The sequence below is a fragment of the Pundamilia nyererei genome, unplaced genomic scaffold (genome assembly GCF_000239375.1).
Source record: "Pundamilia nyererei isolate P.nyererei 1_Seehausen unplaced genomic scaffold, PunNye1.0 scaffold00013, whole genome shotgun sequence".
NCBI classification, from domain to species: domain Eukaryota; kingdom Metazoa; phylum Chordata; class Actinopteri; order Cichliformes; family Cichlidae; genus Pundamilia; species Pundamilia nyererei.
In genome coordinates, this window is record NW_005187414.1 from 3,132,683 (window position 1) to 3,159,344 (window position 26,662).

The 26,662-nt window shown below is 40.4% G+C and overlaps 2 protein-coding genes across 3 annotated transcripts in view; one reads left to right on the forward strand and one right to left on the reverse strand.

Annotated features, from left to right (window-relative positions):
- Positions 1-2,547: 2,547 nt before the first annotated feature.
- Positions 2,548-11,844, reverse strand: LOC102209313 (poly(A) polymerase type 3-like). Its single transcript, XM_005724880.1, has 19 exons — positions 11,785-11,844; positions 11,482-11,657; positions 11,065-11,226; positions 10,871-10,937; positions 10,685-10,766; positions 10,409-10,518; positions 10,272-10,325; positions 10,060-10,174; positions 9,846-9,935; positions 9,332-9,470; positions 9,151-9,223; positions 8,929-9,049; positions 8,634-8,718; positions 7,008-7,061; positions 6,722-6,841; positions 6,523-6,629; positions 6,218-6,447; positions 5,561-5,658; positions 2,548-2,614 (listed from the first exon to the last, which is right to left on the reverse strand). The coding sequence occupies exons 2-19, from the start codon at positions 11,487-11,489 to the stop codon at positions 2,602-2,604; spliced, it is 1,728 nt and encodes a 575-aa protein (XP_005724937.1). The 5' UTR covers positions 11,490-11,657; positions 11,785-11,844; the 3' UTR covers positions 2,548-2,601.
- A 970-nt stretch (positions 11,845-12,814) lies between these two features.
- Positions 12,815-26,662, forward strand: part of agbl5 (AGBL carboxypeptidase 5) — a 15,115-nt gene continuing 1,267 nt past the window's right edge. Inside the window, exons 1-15 of one of the 2 annotated variants that reach the window (XM_005724881.1) lie at positions 12,815-12,925; positions 13,667-13,951; positions 14,038-14,209; positions 14,343-14,509; positions 14,643-14,820; positions 15,553-15,731; positions 17,268-17,799; positions 17,984-18,153; positions 18,400-18,535; positions 19,350-19,567; positions 19,665-19,858; positions 22,053-22,232; positions 25,670-25,812; positions 25,946-25,998; positions 26,173-26,360. In XM_005724881.1, the coding sequence (XP_005724938.1) occupies positions 13,737-13,951; positions 14,038-14,209; positions 14,343-14,509; positions 14,643-14,820; positions 15,553-15,731; positions 17,268-17,799; positions 17,984-18,153; positions 18,400-18,535; positions 19,350-19,567; positions 19,665-19,858; positions 22,053-22,232; positions 25,670-25,812; positions 25,946-25,998; positions 26,173-26,360 (2,725 nt within the window). In that variant the 5' untranslated portion in view covers positions 12,815-12,925; positions 13,667-13,736. The remainder of the gene's footprint in view (positions 12,926-13,666; positions 13,952-14,037; positions 14,210-14,342; positions 14,510-14,642; positions 14,821-15,552; positions 15,732-17,267; positions 17,800-17,983; positions 18,154-18,399; positions 18,536-19,349; positions 19,568-19,664; positions 19,859-22,052; positions 22,233-25,669; positions 25,813-25,945; positions 25,999-26,172; positions 26,361-26,662) is intronic. The other variant, XM_005724882.1, reaches the window with a different exon arrangement.

Here is a 26,662-nt window from a genome sequence, read left to right on the forward strand (position 1 = left end):
TTAAACACACACATCAGAAAACGGTGTTTAACAAGTGCCTTTAAATGAAGGACTGAGTTGGGAGTGACAGACCCACCTCATTACTCATTTTTTTCTCCTTTATTTTATTCTTTTTAGCATTTTCAACCTTCATTAGAAAGAGCAGTCATACAGTAGCACTCCTATAACTGCATATCTATAATTGAGACTACTGTTTCTACTGAAATGTGTTTGATGTTCTGTCAATAAGAAAAGTTCATTTACAAAAGGTTTACATCAGGGGTGTCAAACATAAGGCTTGGGGTCCAGAATCAGCCCTGCAAAGACTCCAGTCTGGCCCACTGGACAGCTTTAAAAAATGTGGTGAAGTGCACAGATTTACATTGTGGGCTTTCTGTGGCACACAGTTAAGCTTGAATCAAACAAAGCACCCTCCTGCCCTCTGGGAGGCGCTGTAGGATCTCACTGATCTCGACTGCACTACTGTAAATGCTGTACTCATACTGTACAACACAATAATTATAGTTTTAGAACTGTTTATTAATACTCGCAATTCTATATCTATGATCTGCTGTAGCTTTTTGTATTTATAACCATACATATAACCTGTTCATAGCTTGTACATACTTATAGTATATTCATAACATACCTTCATACTGTGTACATTGTATCTATAATAGATCTATATTCTGTAATATATCTATATCACGGCTAAAGCACTTTCTGGATGAATGCAAACTGCATTTCGTTGCCTTGTACCTGTGACGTGTACAATGACAATAAAGTTGAATTAAATTCTAATTATATTCTATTCCATTGTGTTTAGTGCCAGGGTTCCTCTTTGATACTGGTACAGTAATTGCTGAAATCATTTACATGATATTAAATAATATTAATTAAAGTCATTGGCACGTGTCGATCAAAACTAAGCCACCTTTTAAACCAGGATATTTACATTAAGTCTTACGCTGCACTCATTTACATGTGGCTGAAAAGTGTTTAGAGGAGCATATGAAAGTTGTTTATTGTCAACAGTAATAAGTAGACTTCAGAAAGAGGTCTGAATGGAGCTTTGTATCAGACTTTTTGACTTCACCTGTTGTCAAGAATTTTGCTTGACACAAGTTCACAGGCTGTGACTAATTTAAAAGATCGTTATTCGTACCGATGTATACGTCAGCCTTTGCTGCAAAGCAGACACTGAGCCTTTTCTTTGCTTTTTAGGACAGTTTTCCAATTCCATAATTTCCAGACGACTGTCAGAATAATTTAGATACATCCTGATATGAGTCTATTATTAACACTCTTGTTTTCATTTGTGGAGCATAAGCAGGTCACACTTTACAAACAGACAATATTTTGACTGTCAGAATCACTAAGCTGATATCTACTCTCATTAATGCAGAAATTACAATCCATAAACACAAACAGCCAAATGCTTTTATTTCTCTTTCACTGTTTTTGAGCTTTAATCTAGCCAAGTTTCCTATTTTGTCCTATAATTTCCTTACTTGGGGACATTTAGAGGACAGACATGAATGTTTCTTATAAAAAAAGACTCAGACTCATATAAATTAGAGGCACGCTGTGACCAGCACCTGGAAAGCAAAGATTAGCATCAATTTAGAATATATGTTATTGATATCGGTGTGTTTTATGGGCTCATTTTCTTCTTGTAAAGCATATTGAGACTTTGGGGAGTTCACATTTAAATAAAGTATTAATTACTTCATTAATTTACTTTCTTTGGTGCTGAAAATGTGGCTTTGGTCCAAACTTTAATGGGCTTCCAAAAGGCATTACATTTACCCTTTGTGTAGTTTCTGAATCCTTGCTATCATGAAGTCTTCTGAAGGTAACCGTTTAAATTCTGCAACACAGAACAAAACCAAAAAACTACATTGTTTAAAACTAGAAAGCTTTCCATGTGTAAAGATTTTTTTGCTTATTTAGGTTTGTTTGCTGAGGTGTCAGGCATTCCAGTATATGTGCACAAATTCAATAGGTGCAGGTGTGGAATTAAGCAGCAACCAGGTGTTCGAGAGTTTGTGGATTTGTATGCTTTTACAGGTAACTGCTGCTAAAGTGGATCTGACAGTTCCTGGTGGTGGGGGTGGGCTGTGACAAGGAGGGATTGACCCTCTTATCAGTGATCACTTTCAAAGAAATAATATGCACACAACCCCACCTCTTGACTGACAGCTTCAGTTAACTGAGCAAACACAAATATAAAGTCATTTTTCTGCCACTTTGTAACTCAGCATAACTCAGTTAACCGGAGCTGTCAGTCAGGAAGGTTGTGTGTGTGCCGCTGCTGTTAGAGTGACCATCAAAAGGCCAGTTCCTCCCTTGGTTTCCGGCCCGTAACTGTCAAAAGTCAGTCAGTCAATTAGCACAAGCAGCACTTCAGTTTCTAAAGCAGAAGCTCTTGCATGCTTGTGGGGCTGATTTATGTGCTTACATGCTTTTTTCTTCTACATGCAGCGATGCATGTGTGTATAGCACTATAGTTTCAGTACAATATAGGCTTAACACACACAAAAATCAGGCAAATAAAGGAGATGGAGTATTTTATTTTTATGTATTTATTTTGCAAGCAGAAAGCAATCCAACCGGTGGCAATTAAGTGGTCTGCCTGTAAGAGAAACAGGCAGAACTAAGTTAGCGATCAAGCTTGTAACACCTGCAGAACAATCCTGCACAAGTACAACAGATATCATAAAGATTTAACAAATAATCGTGGAGTTTGATTTGTCTTGTACACAAAGTAAAGACTAAAATGTGTGTAACAGATTAAAAATCTTCATTATTGGTATCAACTGTGTTATCTTCCCCAGAAATGTCAGTTTCCAGAAATTAAAAGTAATTTATAGCCCGAAAAAGTGATTAACAACAAACTCAAGCCAAGATTTCTTTTTTTTTAAAGAGAGCAAAAAAGAAAAAGAATCCGATGCCTATTCCGAAGTATTACCCTGGATCCTGTCAGGGAAAAACTGACACAGGCACATTTCACAGTGAATGGCACTTCTCTTCCACCACACTGGTCAGATCACTCAGAGCAACATAACAGTACACATCTACCAGGCCTCCTCTGATCTCTCCCAGGAAGGAGACAACACTTTCATATCAATACCCTGTCATCTCACAATGTGGCATCTTCCCCTTTGAAGGTACAGTAGCGTTGTTACTGTTGCTCAGATGTGAAACTCTTTCTTAGCTTTTATCATCCTGTTTTTTGGGCAAGGAGGAGAGTAGTGGGAGATGAAGGAAACAATTTCTTTTTAACTTGGACCCACCAAAGTGGAAAGAAACAGCGTGTTGACAGGTGTGTGAAAGGAGTGCTGCTGGGTCAACTGGGGAACTTCAGAGACCAGTTTAGAAGGCTTAACAAAAGTCTCTCAAAAGAGTGGGCTAGTCTTTCTGGCAGAAGAGCAACTACACTCATGTACCAATCAGAAGTTAGCACTGAAGGCTAGTTTCTAAGAATAGCTGATTTATTTATTTATTTATTTTTACCAAAGATTACTATTTGAGAAAAAAAAACATGCTGGTGCCAGAAGAGACAGAAGCCGGAGAGATTTACTCCTTGTCCTGAATTACCAGCCAGCTGTAAACTACAAGTCCCATTCCACAGCAGGAGGATCACTCCTCCCATTAGCCTTGGCAACGAGCCGACCACAAATGTGGGAGCCGTGGTCGTCGGGAGGCCCGGTTAGGACGAGACCCTCTGTCACTCACTGCGACACTTGTCATAAAATCATTGTATTGCCATCAATCCGGGGACCTAACCACCACCACAGCAGATGGAGGCCCAGCAGGAAGACAGGGGGCCGTGCCCTGAGCCTCAGCCCCACACAGAGTGCACACGGCAGGAGTAAGCAGGGCCACAACTACAGGGGAGCCCCAGACCTTAAACTGGACCTCCCGTGGATACACCTCTGGATTGAGTCCTAATGTTGTCCTTGATTAATTACAGACAAATGCAAGTGAGGGAAAAACAGGCTCGCTTTTAACTTCAGTCAGATCAGACACCTATTTAAAAACATATCAGATCATCAGCGATTAGTCTGGATCACAATTGTAGATATTAGGAAATACATCAAGGTCTAAACAGTGGCCACACAGAGCCCTCACAAATTTTAACACGAAAACAGTGATAAACGCGCTGAGCAAAGAATAAACATGCCTTGCCTCCCCTGAATAAGGATATGTAATGATATTCATAAAGAGACCACCTACTGAGAGTGCAGAAAAAACTGTTCCTTAGCAACAACATACACACTCTTACAAGCCATATCTTGGGAAATTTTGACCGGATTGGGATGCAAACAACAGAAAACCTTTAACTAGGCCATGTTATGAGACAGCTCCCTATGGATGAGTATCTCAGTGTCTCGCCTGGCACAAATCTTCCCCCAAAATGATACATATTGCATATCAACAAAAGACAGTAAAGAGAAAAAGAGCCAGCTCGTGGTATTTTTGCAAAATCAAAATCTCGGCCGGTTTTTAGTCCCGTTCAATTTTTACTTGAGCGATTACAAATCATATCATTAACGTTCCAACATCCATTATGACTAAATGTCAAAAAGAACAAAAGTACCTTTTTGAGCTAGCTTTAAAAGAAAAAAAAATCACACATGATAATTTTACAAGTTGTCACACAACGGATACTTTGTGCTCTCAAATGGTCACAAAGTGGTCAGCCACACTTTTTAAGCCCTGTTCTCCCTCAATCACTCGGAATCAGTTTCATATCATCAGCTGAACGCCGCAAATGTCGCATTTGGTGTAGAAATGAGAGAGGAAATCTATTCAATGCAAGTGAAAGTATGAAACTCCAAAGCCTATGAGGAATTGAAAGCTTCTTTTTGTTTTGTTTTTTCCCACTTTTTTCTTTTTCTGGCAATACTAAATTCTTAAGCATAGTTCTATTAGCCTCTTTATCCAAATATATTACAGCCCAATAATAAGTGATGTTTGTTTGTCCCCGTCATTAATTGCAGTTAATCAAAGACAGCAGATGACTTAAAAGCACCACTTAGCAAAGAGCTGGAAGAGGTCAACAGACAAAACACTTTCCTCTGGGAGCAGGGCTTCCAGGAAAAAAGAAAAAAGAAACGACAAATTATTTTTAAATGCACAACATAATAGATCACCACCCCCAATGTATTAATTAGCACCTCACTACTATTATCTGGTCTCCAAATCAACACACTAAAGTGAAAAATGCAAGCATTCGGATTCTTTAATTTCCTTCCTCAAAGTGAAGAATATTCGCAGAGATAACTGAATCCAAAGCTGCTCCCATAACTCTAATCTGCAGCATTTTTTTTCTTTATCAGCCACTGACTGGCGTCTGAAAAGTTGATCTGTGCACACATTGCTTCACTGCAGTTGAGTAGAAAGGCTTCATTGCCCTCTTGTGGTAAAGAGATGAAATTCATGTTGTAAGTGTCGCTTTCAACAGGACTTCCATGAACCTCACAAAAGCTGCTATGTTATGTGATTTTTGGCACATGGAAGACATGAACTGGGGGAAACTAGGGAGAGGTTTCTGTTCATTCGTGTTCTTCTGTACCTGGGGGCTGTAAGGCTGACGGCGGGTTTTGCAAATGCAGAAGGTCCATCGACGTGGCCACCTGAAGGGACGTTGTGAGGCTGGTCGACGGGCAGACTCTGAGAGACAAGGAACAGACTTATTCACAGCATATTAATATCTCCTGACAGTCTAAGAAAACTGATAACAGTCTGATGTCTTTATGTTAAGGTAGGGGTGTCAAACATAGGGCCCGGGGGCCAGTATCAGCCCTTCAAAGACTCTAATGAGGCCCAGTATTTTGTAACAGTATTTTCATAACCTTTAAAGCTTTTCCTATTGATAAAGATCCTCACCCCCTGCCATCCACGCCACACCAAAGTACAAGAATATTTCCTCTGAATTAATTAAAACTTCATAGTCTCAATTACAGGATACTAACTTACTCAGCAGTGATTTACCAAAACCTTTAAATGTTTTTCATGTAGTTTCACCGGTCAGGCCAACTTGCTTAAGTCAGTTTGACACTCCTGGGTTAAGGTAATGTACAATACTACTACAGATTCTAGCAAGTGACATGGCTGAGTGTCTAATCCACCTTTTTTTTTTTTACTTTTTTACCACTTAAGAAAGCAAAACAAAAAAAGAAAACCAATCTAACATCCAAGACAAGCAATTTGGATGGATGATTGAGCAAACCTTGTCATCTTTGAATTTTTTGGATGGTGTCTCAGATCTATGGAGTAGTTTTCTCTTTGTCGTGCCCTGTTTGTCAGCGCTGACAGGTGAGACGAGACGAGGCGGCTCAGTTTCAGAGGTTTGGAGCGCTTTCTGCTGCGGCTCATAAATGAGGTCTTCCCTCCTTAGGCATGCGACTGATAAGGACATCCCTTCATCATATATGTTAGAGCTCCTGGCCAGGCTGTTGACTGCAACAAAATAAAAACACATTTTATAATTTCAGGAATTACTTTTTTCTAATTAAAAAAAAAAGAAAAACTTACTGATATTAGTGAAAGTTTTGAAGCTGCGCTCTAGATTTTTTTTACATCTTTCAGAGTATTTCACATTTAAGACAAGTCCAATGAGCCACATTGTGCTCTGTCCATCTCTAAACCAGACAGAAAAACAGGCACGAGTTAGCAAAGACAACGCTACTCGTAAACACGGTTTAAACGTAACCAGAACATCGCTTGTGTTTACTTTTTATTCGCTGTTCTGAGCCCAGGAAAGGCGTGTGGGTGAACATGGGCCAAGGAGACCGGTTCATTTCTCTCCAAAGCTGACACCAGTAATCTGATTTTCGACTCCACGAGGCCAATCCTGCCAGAGCGAACAACACAGTTTTCAGAAAGAGGACAGCGCTACAGCAGTCGGGAATGAAATATTAAACAGTTTTCAGCCTTTAAGAGAAGTGCTGGAACACATAAGAAGGATTCATACCCAAAGTCATGAGATGTTCCAGTTTTGCTTTGCGCTATGTACTCACCATTCGAGACGCTTCTCTTCTGTAGTATAAGATGCTTCCAACACAGCGTAGTGCCTTGAAACATGAGACAGAACAATGGCGATAGGCTCCACACACGCTGGAATCGTACATTAATCATGCTTCCTGTTTTTGAAGCTGATTGACTGTCTAATCAATATTTAAAGCAAGTCAGGCAGTGTAACAGGACAGTGGGTAACAACGCTGTACACATAACAGAGAGAATACTGACGCACTGATGATTTCCCCTTTACTGCACTCGGTGTAGGCCTTGCAACAAACAAGCAAAACCACACTTTAAAGCAACAGCTGATGATTACACCATTAACCTTTTATTTGCCATTTTATTAAGTAACCCAGAAGATCAGAACACACGGTGAATTTATTCAGACAGGACGATGTAAGTGCAGCAGAAATGATAGAAGCTACAGATTCCACAAGAGTTTAGAGAAAGCATTAAAGAATCAGAGAATATCAGGAGCTCAAAAATGACTCAAACCGTCCAACAGCTCATATAGCGATGAATAAATGAGAAACTACTACAAATACCCCAACAGGTTTCAGTTTATAGTTGAATCATGGACAGAAAACATCAAAATCTATTCAACAAACCCACCATTATGCAAATGTATGTCTGAAGCAGCATACCAAGAGTTTAGAAAGCAAACAAATAATTTAAAATCCCCACAAAAACTGACAGACGATCCGCTTCCTACAAATTGCTCAAACAGACTTCACTGAACGCTTTTCAATTCATGACAGCAAACAGCCAAACTTGTCCAACCACAGTTCAGTAAAGTCAGGTACAAAAGTAAATTCGTCACAGTATCAGGCAAAAGCTGATCCACTTTTTACATTTAACCAATCAGGTTTCCTGTATATAAATTGAATAACAGCAGTGCATTTTCTGTACAATCATCGTACAGTCGGCATCCCAGACATTTTCCAAAAAGAATAACATAAGACAGCCCGGCTTAACCACCCACTTTAAATTTACACAGCACATAGAGTAAGATTACAATGTGTGCACAAAACATTCTTATTTTGCCCTTTATATACAGTAAAGATACTAAAATGTAAATAGCTGTTAATTTCCATCCATTCGCTTATCCTTTTCAGGGTCGCGGGGGGCGCTGGAGCCTATCCCAGCTGTCATAGGGCGAAAGGCGGGGTACACCCTGGACAGGTCGCCAGTCTGTCGCAGGGCTAACACACAGGGACAGACAACCATTCACACCTAGTGGCAATTTGGATTATTCAATTAACCTATCTTTGGACGGTGGGAGGAAGCCGGAGTACCCGGAGAGAACATGCAAACTCCACACAGAAAGACCCCGGCCTGATGGGGGAATTGAACTCAGGACCTTCTTGCTGTGCGGCAACAGTGCTAACTACCGTGCCACCGTGCTGCCCTTAGCTGTTAATTTCATTTCATTTATTAATATTACAATTTAAAAAGTCAAACATCATCAAATACAACGCTCTTTTCTTTGTCAAAGTACAAATGAACAATCAGAAGACACGAGTGCAAAACATCGATGTGTGGTAAAATATAAGGAAATTGGGGAAGACAGTTGTGTTCTGTGTGTGGCAATGTCGATTTTCATCTTTACATGTCTTAATACATACTGGTACTTTTTGAAAAAGTCAGTTGGTTCAAAGAGTTCAGACCACTTTGCTTTTTTCTGCTCTATTTCCAGGCAGATGGCGTGACCTGTGGATGAGGAAGGAAATAGAAGTGGTTAGAGTCCAGGTATAATTAAACCCCTCGCTTTGCTTACAGAAGAACATCCCCGATGTTGTGAGTGAAACAGTCTGAACAGTCCAACTCAACTCAGTGAACAGTTTCTTCACATTGGAGCAAACAGAAAGGTTCAAAGACTGTTAAATTACGCTTGTATTTATGGCGCTTATAATCTCTAACCTCGATGAATCTCCTCATTCAAGATGGCAAACGTGGACCGAGAAACACTGACTGAGGTGTTCTGCTGCGGGTACGCTGGGGTGATGATGGGCATTAGGTGATAGCGGTCACATCGATTGACCTGGAAATGCAGAAGCATTTTACTTGTGCTTTTTGAAAATGTTCATTTATTAAACGTCTGGTGGTGGTGACTCCACCAGATTTTTTTTTAGCTGGGCATACCTTGGTATCCCAAAAAGGAAGGTTGTAGGTGCATTTTTCTACTTCTATCAAGCGGATTGGGATCGGCCACACCCTGAGACAAAACATAAGAGAGTTTCACGGCAGCTGATCCTTGTTTGCATTGGGTGTTGACACTTTTTTTTTTCCATCAATGAAATGGGGAAAAAGTGAGACAACTCACCACATGGAGAAGATCTTGAAGAATTTTATCACCAGGGTAGAAGCGGTAGCATTTGGGTACACCTGACAAATCCTGGCTACCATTATGGCCCACGATACACCGCCCAAGAAGCCCAGCTTGTTGGAGTAAATGTTACGCTCTGAAGGGAAACAACAGAGAACATTAGACTTCAGCATCTATATTATTATCTCAAAGCACCCTTTAGGTATTTGATAAGACTTTTATAGTTTGCATTGCTGCTGCTTCCTAATTCTCCTGCTAATTCCTAATACTCAAATTGGTACTTGGACAGGTACTTGTCACTGTGTCACTAAACAATAAATCATGACTTATTTTTCGGCCTGTGGACAGAAGACTATGTCAAAGTACTAACAGATGTGTCAGGAGGTAAACTACTCAAGGTCTACATTTTTTATTTCAGAATGTAAGGCGCGTGCTCGAATGAAATGCCAACATGGCCTAACAATATGAATATAAATGTGTAATTATCTTGCAAGTTGAAAGTTCGACTCACGTTTGGCCCATAGTTTGATGGCTCTCAAAGCAACCTTAAAGTTGAGAACATTGGGTACCAGCCTGAGAATCTCTTCTGTAACTCTGTAGCCTACAGACAAGAAATAAAAGTAGAATTTTGTTTTATTTATTTATTTATTTTAAGGGGGGAGGCCAAGAAGATCTGTCAGGTGCTAATTAGCAATTTAATTACCAAATTTTAATCTGACACTTACCGTTGAAACTTCTGACACAGCGTGCATCTACGACGTTCTTCACGATGCTGTTATTGAGGAGGTCAAGGTTATCAGGAACACTCCTCTGAGGCAGCAGAGCGAAGACTAAGTCAATCTTTTAGGTAAGACAAACACAAAAACATGATTAAGACAGATACAAAAACACTGAATCATCCTGCATTATTAAAAAATTTGCTCTCTAAACAAATTACCTGTATCCCTTCCCAGGACAGTGTGATGACCGGGACGTAAGCCTTTTCGATGGCCTGAGGACAATGATACCGTCAGCTTGCACAAAATAGCAAAATGTCATTCAACTTTTGTACAATGACTCAGTGATGTGACTGACCTGTATGTCTTTGACCTCCTTCTGAGCTTTCAGCTTTGCAAAGAAGGAGGTGAAGAAGGCTTTTCTCTCAAGGAATCCAGGTCCAACACACAGAGCATCAATATCAGCACCTGTCAAAATGGCACTATTTCAGATAAAAGCAAAGCCAGGGAAAGAGCTAACTACTGTCCTTTCACCATGTTCTTACAGAAAGTTAGCACTGAAAGATGCCGTATAATCACAAAGACGTGCAATGTTTAATTGCACAACAACATTAAATAATGTCTGGGTAATTACCCTTTGAGTGAACTCCCAGATGATACGAGCCAAATGGGAAGATCTTGCCTCCAACTTTTTCTGTAACCACTTTAGGTACATTCTAAAAATCAAATGACATTACCTATCAAAATCAACCCTGTGCAACTCTCTTTGTTTTTCAGATTTGGAGATTCTTTTTTAAAAAAATGCTAGATAAATTCTTACCATTTCTATGCACATTTCTTTGAGCCAATCCCTAAAGAGGGACTCCAGTCTTTTAACAACCCTTTCTCTGCAGGTGAAACAGAGCATTTTTAAATTTCTCCGAAGTGAGGGGTGCTATGCAGTCAACTGCTTGCACTGACTCTTTCTCAAGGTGATGCAACATTAAACAGGGCTGGAAAGACTATGTATAATACCTGTGCTCCAATTCTAAGTTGTTTTCATATACATTGTAGGACTTCATAGTGTCTAACAGTTTTCTGGTCTGGATCAAGTTTTCCTCTTCAGGTAGATCCTCGCTGATTGGACCAGTGAGCCCATAGGTCCTTGGCATGTCTGACCATGTGGGAGCTTGGCTCCTGTTTGGAGTAAAAGGAAAAAGCTAGTGTACTAATGGGAAACCTTAAAAATAAATAACATTATGAAAAAACTAACAATATGCATAAAATGTACTTGCGCCAACTATTTTGTTTCGAAATTTTAAATATGATTCCTTTTAATCCCATAACAAATCCGTAACCATAACAAAGACCGGATAGCAGTGATATATGTGTTTTAGCTAGCTAAATTGCTGAAAAAGCAGCAAAAAAAAAGGGGGGGACGCAAGTACTTACTGAAACATTGTTGCACTTGTTTCTTTAGTTGAGTCAGGTATATCTTGCTTGCTTGCTCAAATCAAAACAGCGCTAATAATAACACGCTCCTTGAACATTCCATGTTCAGCAATGAAGGTGAGCCGCAGAAGAACAGTGACACGTGACGTGAGCCCCAGGTATGTATGCTTTTAAAGCTGCATTAAAGTGCACATGAAACACGACAAGTATCAAGGGTAATTTACACAAAAAACACTGTAATAGATAAACAGTAATAATTTAACTCTGTCTGTGAAGCTGGATTTAAGAAATAAGCGTACAAACCTAAAGTTTTTTGAACAGGTTTAGCGCCCTCTTGTGTCAGTACAGAAAGTGACCTCACTGGGTTGGTTGCTGCTTATGGAGTAACATTAGTTATTAGCTAAGCTAACTAATAACAGAGCCGTTACTGAGTGGAAAAGAAGGCTGTTATAAATAAAAACAGCCTAAGAGAATCCATTTTATTACCCCTGGCTGCAACAATTTTTTTTGTTAAAAAATAAATAAATAAATAAACAAATAAAGGATCAATATAAAATATTTGAATTTGATATTTAAATATAAGCAAAATATTTGTCTATTACCTGTGGTATTACATAAAAATATTACTTTATTTCAAACGAAGCTCGTTGCTTTGAATACCATTAAGTGTTTAACTATGCATATAACTTATGCAATAAGTCTGAATTAATGAATTAATTGTTAGTTAGTGTGCTTCATTATTATAAGGTTGCTCTAAAAAGCCCCAAAAGCCTCCCGGTAGTACAAAACACTACAGCGAGAGCTCTGACAGGGACAAGACATATTTCTCCTATACTGACTTCTCTCCATTTGCTCCCTGTTAAATCCAAAATTAAATTTAAAATTTCTTCTCCTTACCTACAAAATCCTAATTAGACCCCATCATGTATTAATAAGCACTATTCAGACTTTTTGTAGCTCCCCCCCCACACACACACACACACACATATGAGGTAAGGAGGTGGTGACCATTAACCCCAGGTCTGCTTTGTAGAACAGGCCTTTCAGGTTTGAGATATTCTGGGTGCATAATGTCACTGCAATGCTACAGCCAAATAATGCGTGAGACCTTTAAATAAAGTAAGCCTACACTAAGATTACGTTTCTTTATTGCGCTGTTTCATAAGGAAAAGAACAACAAAGTTGGTAACTTTAATTGCTGTTTTTTTTTAAAGATAAATCTACTTATATTTTGATTATATTTTTGCATGTCCACTGTAATAAGCAGACCAAATGCACAGAATGACTTTAAAACGTTTCGCCTGCAATTTGTTAGGCTAAGACACAAGGAAATTTCCAGGCAGTGTCAGTTCTCCAGAGAACCCTGAACGCAGCATACAGAGCTATGAATTGAGGGTTGAGAAGGACGGTGAAACAAAAATGGACATCGATCGAAAATAGGCTGGTAAAATTGACATTTTATATTTTCACATAAAGACGCTGATGCAGATTAGGTGTCGAGGTAGTGTGTGGACCAAAAACGTAGAATAATTTAAAAAAAAAACAGATTCCTTCAGAGCAATGACTGCTAGTTCCGTTGCTAAGTTAGCCTCCGTAGCTTAGAAAGGTATGCTAGCTGTGTGGAACATTAATAAAGGAAGGACACTGGCTATTAGCTGTGTTATCGATTTTAGCTATCGGTTGCTAATTTGCCTTAAATCATGTGAAATCTTTTTATGAACCGACTGTAATGCTTGCAGCCGTTAGTTCACTCCCCCTTTTTACGCTGCCCTCGATTTCTCGGTCAGCTGTTGTTGTTATTGCTTGTTGTTGATACACTGAAACGTTATTTCATCTTGTTGGAGAGACTTTCACTCACGTTTTTGTTAATGATAAGGAAACAGTAAGCAACCAATGTACAGCAATGGCTACACGTATAAAGCTTGTAATTGTAGAAAATGTTTTGTGTTGCTGGTTGTGGCCATCGTTGTAGTTTCTGTAATGGCCTCGAGATGTCGCTGTTTAGTCTTACAATCAAAAACTAGTATTATGGTATATTACATCTGTATAAAATTCTTTGTTTATTATGTTTTTGAGAAATAAGTTACATATACATAAAACCCCTGTTGTAGCCGGTTATACCTCCTTTCCCTTTTATGTTTTTGCCCAGTGTTAACATATTTTTGTAATCCTAATTTCATGACAGGTGATCTGTGTCAGAACTCTGACGGGCACTTCACAGAAAAGAAAAGTGAAAGAGGCCAGAGTTCAGAGCCATGGAGGCTCGCTTTGGGAATATTGTGTTTAGCTCCAAGTTTGACTCAGGGAACCTGGCACGTGTGGAGAAGGTGGAGAAGGGCAACTCCAGCCTTTCTTCTGACACACCTTCTAGTGGAAGCTCCTCCTCTGGGTCAAGCCTCACCCCTGATTATGAGTTCAATGTGTGGACGCAGCCAGACTGTGCCGGCACAGAGCACGAGAACGGAAACAGGTAACCAAAATTTAATTTTTTGTGCCACACCAACTTTACCACATTAGATGACTTAAAGTATCCCGTATCATGTTGTGGTTTTTCAGATCATGGTTTTACTTCAGTGTGAAGGGGGCAGCACCTGGGAAGTTACTGAAGATCAATGTGATGAACATGAACAATCAGAGGAAACTCTACAGCCAAGGCATGGCTCCTCTCGTACGCACTTTACCGGGCAAAACCCGCTGGGAAAGGATACGAGACAGACCAACATCTGAGGTAGATATTCACTCTCTGAGCCTGTCAGAGAGGATGTGGGCAACAGGACTCTGTGAGGCAGAGTACTGCCTGTCAGGCTATTATTATCCATCTATAAATATCATTCTTCTTCTTTTCTTCTGCTGCTTTTCAGATTGTAGATAACCAGTTCATCCTTTCATTCACTCACCGGCTATTGGAGGTGAGAGGGGCTACCACCTATTTCTCCTTCTGCTACCCATTCTCTTACACAGAGTGCCAGGAGATGCTGCAGCAGTTGGATCAGAGCTACCCCAGGGCTGCTCAGCTCAGTCCGACCAGGTAAAGCGCACAAAAGACACAACTATGTACACACAAATTTGGAATCTTTTCTTTGTCAAAGTACCTTAAATGTGTACAGTTCTCTAACATTTTTTTTCCTTAAACTCTTTCCTGCACTGCTCCCACTGCTTAGTACTCCAGGCACTGTGTATTATCATAGGGAGTTGCTATGCCACTCTCTAGATGGCAATAGGGTGGACCTTCTCACTGTGACCAACTGCAGCGGGATGCAGGATGAACGGGAAGCCCGTCTGCCCAAGCTGTTTCCTGACACCAACACTCCAAGACCACACCGCTTCCCTGGCAAAAGGGTATCATTTAATCATACACAAAAACAAAACAATCACTATTCTGTAAAGGTCCCCTATTATGAAAGTTAGTTTTAGACCATTGTGAGATTTTTTTTAAAATACATTCCCGTGTGTAAAGTACGATCTGTGAAGCAAAGTCACAATGCACATTCTTCCGAAACCTGGCACCTAGACCGCCTCCAAGCAGTTAGCCTCCCCCCATGAAGAAAAGAGTAAACTAGTACATTCGCACATAATCAACCCATAGCTGCTTGTTTCTTCCTCGGTGAGTCTGATGTAGCGAGTTATAGCATGCTGCTAATATAGATGCTAAATGTAATAATGTGGATTGTCAGCAGCAATTTTCCCACCTTAGAAAGGACTGTTTTACCACAAGTAAAGAAATGATCATTTTAATTTAAACTTAACTGGCTTTTTGTTAAGCTGCATCCACACTGGAAGTGAGTTGCTCATTGTGCATTACTTTTAAGCTGAAGACTGTTCACTTTCAGGAATTCCAGGTTTTGGCTGCCTAGGTAAACCCCTAATGTATTTACTACCAGTACAAATGTCAATTATTGGTATTCTTAAAGTCGCTGAATATCCTTGACTTTCTGTGATCTCCAGTTGCCACATGGCTGTGAATCACTTCCAGTGTTTTGTAGATTGGGACCTTTAATGATAATTTATAAGACTTTGACCTTAAACAGGAACGTTCACTCTTGGTATTTGCGTGTCTGTGTGTGTTCCCAGGTGTTTTTTCTCAGCAGTCGGGTGCACCCTGGGGAGACTCCCTCATCATTTGTGTTTAACGGTTTCCTCAACTTCATCCTGAGGAGAGATGACCCACGTGCACACGCGCTGCGCAACATGTTTGTGTTCAAGCTCATTCCCATGCTGAACCCAGACGGGGTTGTCCGTGGACACTACAGGTAAGAGTTTCACATTCATCCACATCCTTAAATGAGACACGAGAGCGTTTCCTCTCAATAATAATGTGAGTTGTGTGCACCACAATTATAGTCTGGAAATGTGCTACAATGTATTGTCGTGCTACATTGTTCTGTCATTATTGTCACAAAGCAAGTTGGTTTGATGTTGAGCCTGTTAAAAGGCTACACAGCAGTTAACAGTTGCTAGTATAAGATGATTAGCTCTGTTTCTGCGTAGGAAGTCTTACAACTGTAGACCCATATGTACTGCAAATACAATGGATATATCCTATTAAAAATAAGCATTCTGTGTGTTCAAAATCTTTGTTTTTTGGCTTCCTAATGAAATTTTGATTTGAACGGAAAGTTTGTCTGAAGACCAGGCAACCAATGGGGATATAGCACCTGATGCTACAGTGCAAATGTGTCTGAATTTTTACAATGACCATTAGTTTTTGTATTACTATGTGCATATCTTCCTCTTACTTTGCATTCACAACATTCATTGTCAGTATCAACTGAATGTCTCTGCTAACATGTGCATACATTTAAAACTTATATAAGAACTAATTTATGCATGTGTGTGGCCAATGAACCTGCTCGTTTTAGGAGAAATCAAGAAATCCAGCTGGAAAAATTAGGTTTCTTCAAGCCCTATGCAGTTATCACTCAGGGGGGAAAAAGCCCAGTGACTACGACCTACTCAGAAATTACGTGCAATTTAAGGCAGGCGCATTTGCACTCAGTTAATGGAAAGCTGCCCACCTGCTATCTGCTGTAACACTGTGAAGATATGTATATGCTGACACAGGGGTGAGAGAATAAGAGACGCTGGAGAGTTTTTTTCACATTCCCAGCAATAATTTAGACTACACCAATGAGAGAGCACCAAATCATGGTAGACCTAGTGGACACAGGAAGACAGAGTAAAATATCATTAAGTCATAATCTGGTTTTAGCCTGGTTCTTCTTTAATATTTTAACTTTTTTCAGTTTTGAGGTTTTATGTTTAATTATTGTGTACAGACGATAAATTGCTTGCGTTAAATAAATAAAAAAGCAATATCTTTCAAGATGTGACAACTTAAAATACAGTGATGGAAACCCTGGCTCTATTCTGGTTATGGAAACTGCATTTGGTACAAATGATAAGATTCTGGAAATCAAACTGGAAGGGAAAGTCGACCACAGCTGAGTTTAGTTTAGGCTCATCACTGCTACTAGTCATAAGGAGGTTAGAAGAGCCAGCAGAGGTGAGATGTGGTGACCTTTTTACCAGATGTCCCTGTGTCTCAGAGAATGATGCACTGAGGTGTCAGTAAATGGTGACGCTGCTTTCTTGGCATGTTAGTGGTATGCTGCCTCTTCTTTTGATTCCCAGACCTGTGTTCCTCTGTACAATCTAAACATCACCGTGTAATAATGTATAAAATAGCTCACATGTTAAATATAGCAGAGCTGAAGTGTACAAAAGACTCTCTGCTGGGTTTAGACTTGTCGACAATAAAAGATTCTTTACTTTCTCTTTTTTTAAAGGACGGATTCCAGGGGTGTGAACCTGAATAGACAATACTTGAACCCCAGCCCCGAGTTACACCCGTCCATCTATGCAGCCAAAACACTGTTGCTCTACCACCACACACACAACCGCTTGTACAAAACACAGCCAAGCACTCGTTCTAACGGCCCCACCCATACAGAGCCCCCAGCTGCTAAAACAAAACCTGCAAATCAGCATGAAGCACCTCCGCTCACTGCCCTCGAAGTCACATTAAACCAACGGAACGCAGAGAAAGATGCAAATCCTGCGCAGCCAGAGGTCCCCATGATGATGGAGGAAAACGCCTGGGCTACCTCAGAGGCGGAGAAGGGAGATCAGAACAGCTCATCGAGCTCCACAGAGACTGTAGTTCCAGGTGCTGGAGATTTAGCAGTACCACAGGTGGAGGAACAGGAGTCGGTGCCACCACAGGAGGGGGGTGTGGCATATTATGTCGACTTGCATGGGCACGCGTCTAAACGTGGGTGTTTCATGTATGGAAATAGCCTTCCTGATGAGAGCCAGCAGGTAATAATGAATGCATTTTATCCATTACTTTGCACTACTTTTGCAAAATTGTCAAATAACATTCAAATTTGTTTTTTACTTTTCTTTCATTTAAATGTTTTTTTTTTAGAAAAACATTTTCTACATTACATTTGCAATACTTTCTGTCACGTGTGTCTGAATTGCTGTGATTTTCTTGCCGCAGGTCGAGAACATGCTGTATCCAAGGCTGATCGCTGTGAATTCTGCCCACTTTGATTTTCTGGGCTGTAACTTCTCTGAGAAAAACATGTACGCACGAGACAAGAGAGATGGCCAATCTAAAGAAGGCAGCGGTCGGGTTGCCATTCACAAGGCAATAGGGCTGCTTCACAGGTCAGACATTAGATTTATGACATTGCTGCAATCTGTGTTCGGTGTAGGAAGTTTATGTAGTCATTTTTCAGGTGTTTAAAGTGTGATTTCCAGAATTTTTACTCAGTTTCGAATTAGCCATAATGACCAAGTGCAGATTTTGTGGGCCCAGTACAAATTAAGTTGCAAAAAGCCTTGGAAACACAGTAATGCTTTTGTGTTGTAATTTTATATTTTATCTTGCTTCTGCAACTGGGTACCGACCAGTTACACTCTGGAGTGCAACTATAACACAGGAAAAACCATGAATACAATCCCACCTGCCTGCCATGACAACGGACGAGCTACCCCCCCTCCACCTCCATCCTTCCCTCCAAAATACACTCCAGAAATATTTGAGCAGGTAGGAAGCGCATATATAACACACACATGCATATCATATCATATCATATTATGCTCCACTTTTCTTTGAATTATTTCCCACCCATAGACTTTACTTGGGAGGTATGTCCAGGTGTATTACCATCCCCATCCCCCCTACTTGTCACCTCACATTAGAATTTTCTATTTTCATTTTTTTATTGATTAGTGAGAGCAACATCTCAAAGACAAGGCCTACTTGCTCTTATTTTGAAAGCACACTAACCACAGCCTGCAGCATACTGTATGTGGAACCGGTTAAGACACATGTGATGAGCTCACTGAAGCTATAGAGCAAAACGAGGGTTACCTTGACATCAAGACAATGGAGTTAGAGTTATTCGGCAGGATGAAAGACTCACTAGAGAGCAGACTATATTACTTAGTTGTTGTCACAAAGTATTTGGCAAATCAAATATTTAGAAAGAGAAACTATGTTGCTAATGATCGATAAAGCACTTGTATGCACCGACCCTCCTCCTCCAAAAAATATAACCTAAATCTATGACCTAAATCAATACCATCTGGAAAGTGTAGGAAAAACATATCTGGACAGAAAAACACAGTGGAACACTGTCAGTCATTGACTGGCTTCCCCAGAACCCGGATGTATATTTGCACATTTTAATAAATCATTGCACCTGTTTCCCATTTTTCTACAATATATAAAGAAATGAGATGTGTCTCAAGACAGTACTGTACACCTACCCTGACACGTTAAAGAAATTTGGCAATTTATGTAAACAAAGTGCACCTATCTATATCAGTTCTGAAATAAATTTGGGTGATGCCATCAGGTGGGGCGTGCTGTGGCGATCTCTGCCCTGGACATGGCAGAGTGTAACCCTTGGCCGCGACTGGTGCTTTCTGAGCACACCTGTCTGACAAATCTCCGAGCCTGGATCCTCAAGCACGTCCGCAACACCAAAGGACTGAACACTCACATCCATGCCAACCCTCCTCCACGAATACACCACAATGGCAGCAAGGTGTCACCACCAAAGAGCTTTAACATGTGAGTTCTCACACATTTTTTAACTTGGATGCCTTTAGTTTGTCCAAAGATAACAGCTGGGTCATGGATTTCTGTGATTTCTTCATTTTCCTACTAGCTGTCTGTCTGGATCTGCATCGGAGAACACCTTCAGCCGCGTCCGCTGCAACAGCCAAAGTAGCAGCAGCCAAACACCCTCGCCGAAGATGCACAATTCCCCAAGTTTTACTTTCGGGTGCCCCCCACCCCGAACTCATACACAGCACAACAGCAGCGGACGTGGAGGCAACAAAACACTCGGGCCAGTCAGAGGTAAGTTGAATTCCCAACTATCTGCCTGTGCTGTGGCTGCCTTTTTTTTTTTTCTTTTCTTAAGTCACATCTCCTTTAGTGGTCCTCTGCTCCACTCTCTCTCTCTCTGTATTACAAATCCTCTCTCGTGGTCTCTCTCTTTCTCATTTTCTTCTCTTTCCTTTTCTTCAACCTCTTGTTTGTTGCTGTTGGAGCTGTTCAGAAAGGCTGGCTGATGTGTTATTGTCTGCGTGAATGTTAGCTTCTGGTTTGCTGCGCGTGACGTGAAACTGGCCACAGGTTTGGGATGAGCTTGGTGTCCTGGATGTTAACGACCTGTAACATCCCCCACATTACCCCCGCATGACCTTTGCATGACCCCTTTTCCTGCTGCTGTGTCCTTACCCTAAAGAAATTTTTCTCACAGTATGGATAATACAGTATTCTAACATGATGTTTAGAGTTAGTTAGAGTTATCAAGTTTCTTTTCTCCTTTTAAAGAAATATGATGAGTGCAGAATAGACACGCGTCCCTGTCTCAATAACACATGTACCAGGGTTTCCACCAGTGTATAAAGGGTTTGCACGTGACATCATGGGCATGTCGAGCTGTCCGCTATATTGGACGTGATAAGCGTCACTACTTTTTTGGCTCTTCACAATGTCTGTATTCTGCTACATCAGGGGTGGGCAACTCCAGGCCCCGAGGGCCGGTGTCCTGCAGGTTTTAGATCTCACCCTGGGTCAACACACCTGAATCACATGATTAGTTCATTACCAGGCCTCTGGAGAACCTAAAGACATGTTGAGGAGGTCATTTAGCCATTTAAATCAGCTGTGTTGGATCAAGGACACATCTAAAACCTGCAGGACACTGGCCCTCGAGGCCTGGAGTTGCCCACCCCTGTGCTACATGGTTGGGTGCAGCAATCATCAGAGACAGAAAAAAAATCTTTTTAACCGCTTTCCTGTTGTTTCAGATAGAAGAATATGAAAATAAAGTTGGCAGATAAAGGCATCAGATAAACAATTTAACAATTATAAGTTAATTACATTTTTAACCTCCTAAGACCCCAACTCTTTCGTGGCATGTATTTTTAATTTCTCCTTGCTATTTGGGCTGATTGGGACCTGATGAATGTAAAAACAAAGAATTACATTTTGTTGTTTTTTACCTGATTTTTGTCTCTGAGAAAAAGGAGATCCACAATTATTAAAGGGCATTAAAGAACCTGGCAAATGTTATGACTTTATTCTGTTTTACTTACTCTGCTCATATTCATCCACTTCGGTCCATTAATCACTGTAAGATATATCCTTCATCACTTTATTTCAATAGAGTTGAATATGTTTTGGTGTTCTCCAGCTTGTATATACATGCATGCTTTTAGGTCTGTTCAATATAATGATATATATCGGATGACGATATAAAAACATCTGTCGTTTCATTTTACGCTATCGTTTGTTTCGTGGTGTCACAAAATAAACTGTTTACGGCAATGTTTTTTCATCGTTTTGATGGTCACTGTAGTGGCTATATTCATTTCTTTACGTTCCCTCTTTCTCTTACATTTAAAATAACCACACTACGGATGGATAAGCAACTTTTTTTATGCGTTGTCGTTAGCAACAATGACGGTAAACCCAGCTTGTGGCTCCGCTGTCTGCTTGTTTATTTTTCCACATTAACCTTTCACAATAAAGCTGAAGATCTGTTGAGATTTTTCAAAATAAACTGAAATGATGACAAACAGAAGGACCAGTCAAAACAAATCGAGGACCTTATTCCTAAACGAGGGGCTACCTCTGTAGCATGGACATGGTTTGGTTATGAAAAGTCTGACACGGACCAGAAAACTGCACTACAGAATTTACAGAAAATGTAAAATTTTTGTGATATATATTGTTGTCGGGACGATAAAGGTCTTATATCGGGATATGAGATTTTGGTTATATCACACCTACATGCTTTTTACTTTCTCTTCATGCTGGAAGTGTGAAAAAAGATATAGCGATTGTCTTCCTTTTCTCTTTCCTGGCAGAAACCCTGTGTACCAAAAGAATTTCAGTTTGCTTTCATGAGTTTTTTTGCATTTACTTTGCGTTACCTGTAATGACTTTGTTCTCAGTGCATGCAGGGTAGTTTCAGCCGCTTTGTGTATCCCTACGGTCCCTGCACGTCTCTGAGCAGGTGTATGTGTCTCCCTCTCTGTAGACACTAAGCCCCAGGAGAAGAGACGCCCCCCCCATCACCACCGCTTCATCCTCCGGTCTCCCAGCAACAGCCACACACCCGCTCGTCCCCCACTCTCACCCCCTTCCTCCTCGTCCTCCTCATCTTCCTCAGTGTGTGCAGCAGGCTCCTGTCCCCTCCCGGCCTCCGTCAGTATGACAGGTCTGTACTCCCTCCAGCCCCCCAGCCTCTCCACCTTGCTCCCATCCCTGCAGGCCCTGCCCCGTCCTGGGCTGCTCTCCAAACTGAGTCCCCTGCTCCTTCAGAGCTTACCGCCGGCCGCCAGCAGTCCAACTGGGCCCACCCCGGACTGAATCTGACTTAAACCATGAAACACTGGGCACATGTCCTTGTGCGAGATGATTGAGTGAGATTGTCTTTTCAGAAACCAGCCTGGTAGTCCATGTAGGTCAAAGCGTGCGTGCAAAACATCACTGGTGCTAGTAAATAATTTATTTTCTTTCTGCACAGTAATTACATGTCTACAGTTTTAGCACCTTAAGGTAAATAACACTTTCACTTGAGAGCGAATGTGTTCCTCAGATCTCAGCTATGACTGAAATGCTTTTTCTCACCGACCTTGAATCAAGTGCTGGTTGCCGCACTGTCCTCTGGCTCTTTGATAAACATAGCAGACTGGTTAGTAAATGGGGATATTTGCTTGGGTACCTAATATCTGCTGTCCTATAAGACGTTCAGAGCACACAGTAGATGTTATCCGTAGACATCATAATATTATAATATGGATCCAGACGAAGCTTTTTCTGTATACAATAATAAGCTAAAGCTAATTACCACGTTACTCTGCTCACCATTTGAAAGTAGCCGGGAGATTTTCTTCTTTATTCGCACAGTTGCTTTTGTGATGCGTTTAATGTTTGAATTATTTATTGGTTTTATTTGACTTTTGAGACATATTTTTATAGACTGAACACAGTCAGACTTTATTTTCTTTAAAAGCCTTCCAAAGCACCCTCTGATCTGATCTGTTGTCTTTGGGTTTCGCTTTAATGTTGATTTGTAAAACGATGTCACAAGTCGATCACATTATACTGTCATTTGAGGCTAAACATTTAAATAGCTTTTTTTAATTTCTTATGATTCAAAGTGACATTTAAAGGTTTGCTTTTAGATTTTTGTACACAAGTCAGTTTTTCATTATCTAAATACCATTAAAAATAAATAAAAACAAAAACCTGCATCATTCCAATGTCGGACCAACATTGGTCATGACGTTATAATCACAGCATAGCCTACTGCCAGAAACTGTGTACCCTCATTAGCTTAAGTCCTTAAGGGGCACCCACACAGGAAATGTTGTGCGGCTCATTCGTTGGCATTTACCATCCTCATACATCAGTAAACAGCATCCTTCCCTCTCATTGGTGATAGCTACAATTTCTCTGATTATCGTTGACTTTGGTCACCATGTCACTCACTTCCTGTGTGGAGACCTCATTATGGATTTTGCAATCTTGTAGCTGCTTTGGGATAACTACGGTTGATTTGTGGGGCTATTTGCCAGCAAGTAGTATTATATGAAAAGAATGAGTTTAGCTTATAACCAGTTTGACTGGCAGGTGTTTATTGTTTTTTTAATATGACACTAACACTGGTCTGGTGTAAATATGGTGAAGACTTTTTGTTTGTTTATGTATTATATGTTTCCTTAAACCGATGAAGATAATATTTATCCTAATTTGTTCAAGCAGATAGACATGTTCCTTGTGTAAATCGATCGTGGCAGGTGTGTAGTAGGCTGTCGACGGCTAGAGTTAATATATCTTGTGGTAAGCAGTCATGAGAAGCTGCCATGTTGTCTAAGATTTTACTCATCTATTGTGGAATTATAGTAACTTGTCTGTAATTCGTTTTTTGCGTGCTGTTATCCAAGTACTTGATGATGGTCTGTGTTTTAGGACCGGCCGTTTATGTTGCACTGAACATGCAGAAGTGAATTATTATTTATTTATTTTTTCTTCTGTTTTAGAAGGAGCAAACAAACCAGACCATTAAGGGATCAAAATAGCTTTCACAATATCTGGCCTTTGCTCACTGTAGCTACTGTCTGATCCAGTGCTGTTACACATTGTAGTTAAGCTGTGCCTTGCTTTGTTGTAAGCAGTAGGTTTTGAAGGTCCTGCTCCTATTGTGATCTTATAGGGTATATATCCTTCTTCTTCATCTGTCTTTCATATTCAGTGTGACTTGCCTAAGTTGCACTGATCTCACAACATAAATTTCTTGCGAATTCAAGCGTTGTTAAGCCAAATAAAAAGCTCTTGTAGAAACAGCCCTTAATACTCACGCTGGGCTCAGACTACATGATACTTCAGTCTGTCGCAGTGGTCGATGTGTCAGGTGATTAAGAGTTATAAAATCTTGTTCATCTCTTCTTTCACAATCAGTGTGATATCATTGGAGGTACAGTTGATTTTAAATAAGAGTGTCAACAGAACAGCAAACAAAGGAGTGTCTATGACGCCGGCTGTCTTGTGTTACTGCTTCTCACACTTCTTCCTAACTATACTGGAACATCATTCTCTCTTTTGTAATGTATGCAATAGTACACCTACCTTATATGCTAGCCCTTTTGTTGGCACATAGCTTTTTTTTTTTGTCTATCATGACACCCTATTGGCATGCGTTACTCTCATTTTTGTTCCCAACCTCCAATCGATGCTTTATGTGACTCAGATCTGACCAGCCTGGTATCGTATAGTCTGAACACGGCATTAGCTTCAAATGTCAGCTCTCTAAGTTAGAGAAGCTCAGAAAACCCTGCAAATCTGATGGTTGTCTTGTGCTTACTGGACAGTAGTCTCATCTAATATTACTGTACTAAAGGTTTTAGTGTAGCCTCAGCTCAGTGGAGTTACGATCTATCAGTTTAGATCAGTGCCCTGCTAAATGGTGAAGGAGTGTTCTGTAGTTGTTGTTTTTTTCCTGCTTTCTCACTGTGAGCTATGATGTTCTGTGTCCCAGTTGTTTCAGCCTTAAAGCGTCTACGTCTTCATTGAAAATGACGAACTCAGCTTTAGGTGAAAACACTGTATGCATAGTCACATTCTCAGTAGGTCTTTCGGCTTTATACTCCTTATGAGAATTGTGCCGTTTCCTTCGATGTGGTGCTAACCTTCTATACCAGACTACAGTTATGTGTTTGTCCTTGTAACGTCTCTACAATTGTCACCTTTCTTGAATGTGCTGCTGTCTTTTAGCGCCTCTCTGTTTAACCTCTGGAATAAAAACTATCCGTTTGTCAAGCAGCTACAGAGTGTGGGTCCTTTTGCTCTCTTTTGACTCTGATTGTGATCTTTATTTTTCAACTTTCACGTCAAGGAAAAGATCAACACCAAAACTCTCACCACTTAAACTTAGTTAGGAGTATATGTAGATTATGAGATATTACAGGACATTCAGTTATTTCAACATATTTGGTTTTTGCCAGCATAATTGTGATACTTTAAACATACACACACTAAATGGCTTAAATCTTAAGTTTTATAAATCAGATTCTTAGTGTTTCATCTTCCACTCTTTGTTTCTCCTTTCTTCTCTTTGTTCTGTTTATTTATGTGTCTTCATGTGGTTGACAGGCATTAGCTGCCCGGACCTTGAGACTGGTGGACCCAGTTCTGCGGTCTGGTCCAGAATGCCTCTACCTATACGTCCTGGGCACATAGGGAGAGGGTGCCGAACTCTTACAATCACTCATCCCCCCACAGAAGCTGGTAGAGAGGTTAGGTTACCTTGCTGGCTCACTCACTGAGCAAATTCACATTTCCATTATTAACACTTTGTTGCAAAAGATCTCCCGTATTAATATACACTTAGACTATGATGTGTTGTTGTAATGTCTCCATGTGTCACAGACTGCTAAAGACCAGGGGCCTGAACACATCCTTTCCTCCATCAAATTTAGCAAGTAAGCCCTATCTTTTTTTTTCTTTTTTTTGCATTGTAATAATTTGAATCCAAAACAGTCAACAAAGGCTGGGATCTGAAAAATGAAATGAAAACCACACTGGAAACCCCTTCTTCATGCTGATATTTTCTTTCTTGAATAGCGAAAATGTTAACCTCTCTGTCGCCTGCCCAGGTGTGAGCTGCAGCCCCACGTCAGCCGCATTCCCATCCGAAGGATGGGGTCGACTGACGCACCTCCCAAACACAACAACAAAGCATCTCCATCTAGCAATAACCCACCAGGAGGTAAAGAGGTGTCTGCTACCATGAAGGTGTGGAAGCTGCTCAGACCTGGCCTCCACAGACACCTGTCATTGTCAGGCATGTATACCTGCTTGTTGCTCTGGGCTGTTTATGACATAGATTACAGAGATGAGCTGACCAATGATCAGTTAAAAATGGGGATAAGTGACATGAAGGCATCTCATAAAAGTATGTTTTACTTGATATTAAAGGAGAATCGTTTCTAAAACAACAACATAGAACTCATGATTGTGCTTATTTGTGCATCTGACCACAGTGTACATGAAATGTAATGAGATAACTTTGAATGACATCCAGAGAATTTTCAGATACCACTTTTGAAGCTCAGATCTGTACATCCATATAAAGGACACACATTC

What these genes read in the sequence shown, in the direction of transcription:
- LOC102209313 (XM_005724880.1), bottom strand. An exon ending in AACTTAGAATTGGAGCACAG is followed by an intron (nt 10,938 to 11,064) that starts GTATTATACATA and finishes TTTCACCTGCAG; the next exon opens with AGAAAGGGTTGTTAAAAGAC. An exon ending in TGTCCTGGGAAGGGATACAG is followed by an intron (nt 10,175 to 10,271) that starts GTAATTTGTTTA and finishes CTTACCTAAAAG; the next exon opens with ATTGACTTAGTCTTCGCTCT.